The following is an 8,229-nucleotide window of genomic DNA, read 5'->3' as shown; positions in this document are numbered from 1 at the left end:
ACAGCGTGGGTTCGAATCGGGGCCCCTCCCACTCGTATTCTTTGATCTCTTTATACATTTCTCTGGACTACTCTCTGTGTGACACATTCTCCTTGGATCCAATAGACCAAAAGTGTCTCGTCTCCGGCTTGGATCCACCAACAGTTCATCACCCTTTTTAACAAATATCCATCATCTCTACCAACTATTCTTTCCCCCCTATACTCACTTTTTTTTAGCTCAAGTGATTCCAGGTTCAATCACGAGCTTCCACTTTTTGTTTTAATGATTGTTCACTTTCAGATTCGTCCCTAACCACCAATTCTTCCACTACCATCTACCAAACGGGAACCTGCGGTTGGAGTAGTTTCCTCTGGTTAAGAGCTTTTAGATGCGATCTACACTACTGTGGCCCTGCCCATTCTGTCATCACTTCAATTGAAACGCTCTGCTGTCAAGAGCGTTTCTCTGCTCCACGGTGCAGCAATACAACCACTGTTTACTTATCCTGTCGCTGTTAGGTCTCGCCCCCCTCCAACCACGATGCAGCGCGTCCTTGCGTTCTTTGGGCAGGACTACTTCAACTCTATATACCACGGTGATAATTCTTTCATATTTGAAATGCCTGCTTTCCTCTTGTAGGAACAGGCGCACTTTGATAGTGAAGTCTTTCACAAGAAATATTGTAGTCATAGAGTTTCTTATATGACGCTTTAACAAAGATACTCCCAACACCAGCTTGCATTTGTTCGTCACAGCATTCATTATCTGATTTGCTTTTGTCAAAACGAGTGATCTACCGCATGCTTAGGTTCTATATATTAGTTTTATTTTCTTCTCCTTTTAGAGATACCTAACAACTTCAACATCTCTCTCTCATAGGTCCGTCCCTATCATCGACCAATTTGAAACACAGACTGCAATCTCTCAGTGATTATATCCAGATCTACAGACACAGTTCTATTCCTAGCGACAACATGGTGATCTCTGATAAAAAAGAAGCTGGCACTGCAAATGAAGTTGTACTCTCCACCATGAACTGTGTTGAAATCGGGGGATTGCCTGCCATGGAGTCAAACCTCTCAGTTCTAGAGGTAAAGTTGCCCTCCTTCGACTCAGACTCCTTAAATCATATATATCGCTAATATCATTCCTATCCTAGGATTTCAAAGTCGTAGCGGACTCCTTCGACAGTCTTAGCATCACCAATACCGGCAGCAAAAGCAATGACACCACAGACGACGAAATTGCTACCCCCGAGAATGACGTCGAGCATGAGCAGGAAAACAACAACTCCAGCGGAGACGACGCAGCCTCCGTCATTTCCAGTAGCAGCAGCAGCGTCGCATCCAGTGCCTCCACCACTGCCTCCCTCTCTACCCAAACTGAAATGGCCCTCCTTGCACGTCACGTGCGCAGCACACTGAACGAAATCGTCGCTGCTGAAAACACCTTGGCCACTCTTCCCGCGTACGATGTCTTTGAAATCTCAGAGCAGCTCCAGCAAACCGCTTTACGCATTCTTACTGTGTATATGTCCCTGTGCGACTTGTTTGAACAGGGGGAGAGTGCTGGCGGATATGAGATGGCTGCTACTATTCGTGCAGTGATTGCGGAATATCCGACTATCAGGGGAAGGTGTGGGATTTAAGGATCGAAGGTGGTGTATTGGGTAGCGCTTACATATGTGTAAAGCAGATAGGAGGGGTGTAGGGGATAACCTTTTGAGATTTTTTTTTTTTTTTTTTTTTTTTTTTTTTTGAAAAAGGAAATCGAACGATTTGGGTTTGGAAAACGAAGGGGGTGAATTTCTGTACCAATCAATCAAATCTACTGGCCCGTTGGCTGTTTTCTTCACCAGTTAGAGAACTCGCAGCTTTCCCTGCGTCTACTGTATTCCCAACTACAGTGATACATTCATATTACGTGACAAGTGAAGGAAGTAGGAATCCATTATACTTGCCAATCTTCCCTTACAGTGTATTAACTGCAGTCGAGAACTTAGCTCCGCGAGAAGCATTTTTCCTGGTTTGCCCTCGATGAAGCTGCCACCTTAAGCCAAATCGGAGCTCAAAGCAAGTATGATAAATTTATAGGCCCATGACCATCAGGGACATGATAATGACCATATCCAAGTGCATGTAATAATATGCTTCCCGCCTCCTTTCCTACAGTCTCAGTTCCAGATGAGCCTCGCTATTGCCGGGGAATGAAAGCATAGAGATAAAAAGGAGGTGTGATCAGTCAGTGCGTCAAACAATACAAAGCCATCAGTAACACTCGAGAATACAAGCTACATCACACATAGCAACTACACAAGCATTCAAATGCAGTTTTATTGAAGTTGATTTGATGTGCTTTTTTTGGTGGTGGAAGTGCTGTTAATTCTCCCAAATACAAATTCCATGAGATATCACGGCTTTTCTCAAGAATGTATCGTCATAGGAGTTCTCCAGTGTTTTGTGGTTGGCATGATCACAGAAATAGAAGAAGAAAAAAACCTGTCCTAGCAATGATCTTAGCCATTGAAATGCTGATAAAATAAGCAGGATCCTTGGATAGTTGAATAGAGTACGACAGAGAGTGAGAGAGTGTCAACCAATACAAACAGATGTCTTCCCTGAAGCCATGCGAGGGATTTGACATATATCACCGAACCAGTGTATACCAAGGGTACACACCACATTTTCTTTCGTTCGTTCGGGTTAGGGTAATAGCGATGTGACAAACGAAAATATCATTTTTCTGTGACACCTATTTTAAAAAGAATGGCCAAAACAGTATAACCCGTTGAAAAGCAACGTTGCACATTCGCGTCAGATTCATAATTTGTGTAGGAGATGAAGAAATGTAGAGTGAAAATCAAATATTTGTGTTGTGGTGTTGGGTTGCTGGCGTACAGTCAGCAAGGGAAGCAGATTACTGGACCGTGATATATGGATTCAGAAAAGGGGTCATGTTAAGCTATGCAAACGCATCTGGGTATGTGAAATCCTCACAACTTAGAATGTAGTCCCCTCCCCCTTTATTTTTAGCAGCATCAGGGAAAGTAACTAGCGAGAGCGGTGCACCCATAATAATCCTCAGAAAAACTACAACCGAAAACCTCATTTTAAAATAACAAAACGCAATCAACAATGCTTCTATGAAGGAGAGGCATAAGGATATCCTCTCAGAAATTCCATTCCGAGAGAAATAGACACAAACAAGGGAACGCCAAGAACAGAGAAATAAAGAGCAGCAGAAGGTTATAACCTTCTCAGGCCACCTCGCATGCTAGCAAGGCGCTCTGCCTTAGGCTCAGTCAGGGCCCAAGGGAGATTTGGAATTATTTTATGGTTCGGTGTTGGACCTTTGCTATCACGATCCGCAGTGATCTGCCGGATCAGCCCCAACCAGTTGAAATTCACGCAGGGGGAAATACAGAGAAAAAAAGCTTCAAACTATTGATGGAGTTCCTTGTTCGCATTGGGCGTTGCGATGGATTGAGTGACGAACGTAATCACGATGGTATTGTCGAATTGGTTTGATGTTTGAAGATGCGTTTGGCGATAGTTAACCCGCTGATCGCGAGATTTTAGCAGCTAATTAAAATAAATAAATTTATAATTTGAAAGGCCGAGGAGTAAAGGAGCGAGGAATATGACAAACCCACGGAAACCAAGTATGAATGTCAGCTAATGCGACCTGGTACAGATAACGAACTGTCGTCCATTATTATTGTTGCATGGGCAACAATATGGCACACCAGGCGGAGTCGAAATTTACTTGACAGTGAACATATGGTGAGGTTCTCAACATGGAAGCTGGAACAATTGGCAAGCCCAAGGGGTTGGTTCATTGCATACACGAGAACATTTCCAAAACTGCCTTGCCTTGGCTTTCTTCATGTCGTCGGGCCAAAAGGCAATTAGTCTACACAGATGGTATTTGGCCGTAACATGGAGGTTGCCCATGAGAGGGCGTTTTGGTCTGTTCCAGTTGCAGATATCTCGAGGCAAAAGGTTTAGCTATCCCCAAGAGATGCAGCTGTGGATGCGGAACTGGCCATGGCTCAAAATGAGGCGACAATGATGTGACCTGTCTAAGAGGAGCACCCGCAGACCGAGCCAACAAAATTCGGGGTGACATGGCTGACGCCATGTCTCCCGAAGCTGCTCGCTTGCAATGTTCATCACCTGCTAATTGAACGTTATTTAGGGACCACAAAAGCGCTTCGAGGGGGGTCTGATCTCCTGACCAGGATGCAGCATAGAGCAAGATAAAGGAGGAAAATTCCCGCGTGTGCAGAAATCAAGAAATTTGTCGAATCTACTGGACGCTCGGATTTTGCACCTTGGATGAACCAACCACACGAAACACGCCCGGTTTTTTGATGTGTCGGCTTCGACAATCAAGCTCATGCCAGCACAGAACCCGTGGACTTTACCAGTAGTTACGGCTTCGCCGATAATGCAGAATAACCCCAGGCTTAAGAAAAGATAGAAGAGGGGATATCCTTGCTCGACCTCATTGTTGGGCCGATGTTCGCCAGGCTAGTATTAAGTGACCGTCGATGATAATTCAGGGCATGAAGGGCAACTTCTTATTTGTTTCTCGGAGTATTCAAGGTCTGGCATGATGGATCCTGTTGGCCTAGTTAGGTCCAAGAAAAAAAACTTGGAATTCCGTAGTCTGTACGGCTGGATCGTTTGAAGCCTAAACGGAATCCAGCACATGCACCCATATTTTTGATGAGAGCAATGGCATTTCCTTGCTTCTCGTCGTGGAATCAAGCATGTTTTACACTGGTGTGAGGGGGAAATCTTTGAGAACTTCGGCTTCTTGTTCCAGCGCACAGCACATGTACAGACACAGGTTCATCCTATCATCCTTTTTTCGCGGCATGTGGTGTGTGCTGGCTCAGTCAAAAACTGACGAGGATGCGTTGTTCGATGCATGGATTCGAGCAAGGAAATATATGCAAGTAAGTAGGTAGGTACACGTGCGTCAAGTAACTCCGTACACTGCAGAGATATCTTTGGTCCCTTGCATTTTTGTAACATGTCATTTTAACAACAGGGAATAGAAACATAGGTCTTATACATAGTATCCTCTTGAAAAAGCGTCCTTCCACCGTCTCGTGCCTGGCAATATTGATCTCTCCTTCGATACCTGTGGCGAGGAGGAAACCTTTTCACAACATTTTTTGCAGCTATTACTTGCGGGCTGTCACAAAATTGATTTACTAGACCCCTAGATGACATGGGCCGTCGATGCATGTATCCTATAGGCCAGCACTGCAGGCCCATGACACAGACCAGTGGGTATTCTCTTGATCTCAGGCCAACCAGCAAGCTGTTTGTTGTATGAAAGCGAATATGTCTACGGGAGTGCTTAAGACAGGGCGGCTAACGGCCAGGGGAATCTACTTCAACTACCAGAAGTCCCAGTCCACTGAGTCCAGTCGCTGCGTGGAAACGGGCTTAGGCCCCAGCTTCTTAGCTGTCTCCAGCCTCCATGAACGGTGATAACTCTTCCCCTCTTGCTCCTTTTCCTTGGATATTTTTCTTCTTAATGACCGACGTTCCTTCTTTCCAGCGCTTCATTCCCTTTTCACTTTGCAAGTTTCTCAATTCGCTCCTTTTGCCGTGCAATCTACGCATGCAGTTCACTCCGGCCTGCCTCTCATCCCTTTTCCTATACTGCGCAGTTCTGCGCTCACACCGTCACTACATGATGGAATATCATCCCGATGATTTCTACTCGTTACCGCCAGCTTTAAGGCGCAAAGTAAGACTTTTTGGTTCCTCCTCGCTCATATTCTCCCTGATTTTTACTTCGTTTTTCTTTGTCGCTCGCGGTTTCAAATGCAGGATTGTTTTACCCGACCTGCAGCAGATGTACAGCACATCACCCCCCTCACCGTTATTTCGCTGCTGCACCCTGCTGGCGGTTAATCTCACAACTGGGATCTACTGTTTTAATGTTCGTCGATGAGGAACCTGGAAGAGCCGTCAAATGTGTCCGGGGCTTTGCGAACCGTTTCACAACATGGGGGTGGATTTGTCTGCAGCTGTCATATTCCCTTTGGGAAATACGTAGCAAGCCGTACAAACGTTTGCTATGATATTATTTCAACGATTTTCCCCATCTTCCAGAGGAGCGAGACGTCATAAAGTTCTCTTTACCGCTTATCAGCGTTGGATCTGGTGGCGGGCCGTTAGCGCTGGACGCTATGCAAGGGCGGTGTTGTCCCTCCGTCGACTGGCCTGGGCTGTTGCCAGTTCTTTGCATTTGAACCCTGCAACAATAATCAGAGAGACTCGACCTCGTTCCCACAACATCGGCTCAGTCCGGCGGGATGCAACGCCGATGTGGTGGAAGATGAGTTGTGCGGCGCTGTTCCTTTCTGGCCGCTGTTCCCCTCACGCTATCGCTCGAATGTGCTATTTAGCTCCGGGCTAGTGATGCTAATGACGAGTCTGCCCTCGACATTCGGCGTCATGAGCTTCTGTTGGACGAGGCCAGGAGCTTGTCAATTATTGATGCTCGATCGCTGCGTGTGCGATTTTTCACTGGACGACTGGTCACTGTTTCACAGCCGTGGTGATCGTTCGTGGCGTGGATAGCACCCCGCCTAGAGGTTCCCTATTGCTGGCCTGCGATCCAATATTTTACAAAAACATTGCATCAAACATTTTGAATGACCCTAATGGCCAACTGTTCTGCATAATTGGTGGCGCTTGAATTTTGATCGTTCTATTGGCTCTGACCCTTGCAATTTTCCTTTTTTTTTTTTTTTTCTTTTTTTCCCCAAGCTGCACCACTTTCTGAGGACGTTGCGACGGAACAAGGGGCCTTCGCTGACCATTCATTCGCTAAAATCCAATAGTTATTTTCCAATTTAGAGCGTTTTCGCCTGGAACAATTACGGCTCACGCAGATGGTCCACAATGACGGCCGAAGCACCCGCCCCCGTCTGTTAGATGACCTCCCTTTATCCGTTGGCTCGAACTCTAGGCCCAGGACCCCAACAACGCCGACTCGTAAGTTTACCCTCCGGCGGCGATGGTTCTCACTTCCCCTTCCTCACCCTGGTCGCTGAGCTTGAGCCCCACAGCTCGTTGACTCAAGAACCCCTAATAACAGCATCCAACCCAGGGAAACCGCGTCTGAAAGAAAGCCGGCCATTTCGCCGGCTACGAAAAGCAAAATCAGTGCAGATTGCTTATCTCGCTGCTCAAGCCGACTCGGAATGGTTTCGATCACTCCCATCCAAGGTTCAACAACAACATTTTAGTCGAGAGGAGCAGGTTCGACTTGGAGGCTGGCGGAGTAGCATTATTTTCGACGCAGCGGATAGAGCGCTGTACAAACTAGGGCACCAAGCAAGAAGGTCCTTTGAATCTATCTCCTCTGTCCCCACCAGTGCCGGTTTCTCATATTCCACTTCCATGGCGTCGTCCGCGCGGGCAGTTGACTCCGCCATTGGTCTCGACGACAGCTTGTATGATAGTTTTCGCTGGCTAGATGAAGACGAAGAAATTGACCTCAGTCTTGATAACTACCACACTCATATTGCGGAGACTAAAAAGCACATATCGACACCGTCGTCGCGATATTCTCGCCAGCGCCTACAACGTCGACCACAGTCCTTGCGTCAACAAACCTCCTTTCGCCGAACATTGTCATTCAGTTCCACAACCCACCAAAATAGCATATCCAGCAAGATCCCTCCAACCAGCCAATCATCCACCGTTCCATCGTCGTTGACTAATATAACTCCTCCGGCTGCTCACAAACGTTCATTCTCTCGCCCCAAATCCAGTGTGCCCATCTTACGACATATATCTCATGGATCACTTTCTTCACTTGACAGTCCAGCACAATATTACCAAGATCCTGAAGCCCGCCTGAAGCTACGAGTATACCTCGCATCCCCACAAAAATTCGACGAAGCGATCGAATTCGGATTCCCATCCCTGGACAATAAGGAGAATGTCCGTCCCTCCTCGTGTATCACTCGAGCCACGGACAACCATTGAATCCTCCCGCACTTTCCTTGAAGACGCCAGCCCCACCGGGTTACCGGACATCATCCACGAGGATGGAAGTTTCATTGACTTTTCTATTGACTCCCCAACCCTCAATTCCGCGAACTCCCACAGGCATAATCTCCCTCAACAAGCTGTACTACCACGCCATCTCTACACAATCGCATAGCAGAAATTTCAGTGTGGAAAAATCCATACTACAAAGGTCGAATTC

At 46.6% G+C, this 8,229-nt stretch overlaps 1 protein-coding gene across 1 annotated transcript; it reads left to right on the top strand.

The window, feature by feature from the left end:
* Positions 1-956: 956 nt before the first annotated feature.
* Positions 957-1,630, top strand: HCAG_01900 (predicted protein; the record flags this gene model as incomplete). Its single annotated transcript, XM_001544803.1, has 2 exons — positions 957-1,073; positions 1,142-1,630. 2 exons carry the CDS (start codon positions 957-959, stop codon positions 1,628-1,630), a joined length of 606 nt encoding a protein of 201 aa, XP_001544853.1.
* Positions 1,631-8,229: the final 6,599 nt, after the last annotated feature.

The sequence above is a fragment of the Histoplasma capsulatum genome, genomic scaffold (assembly GCF_000149585.1).
Source record: "Histoplasma capsulatum NAm1 scaffold_1 genomic scaffold, whole genome shotgun sequence".
Lineage (NCBI taxonomy): Eukaryota > Fungi > Ascomycota > Eurotiomycetes > Onygenales > Ajellomycetaceae > Histoplasma > Histoplasma mississippiense.
Note: the sequence above shows the minus strand (reverse complement) of the source record. Positions and strands in the feature narration are given on the sequence as shown.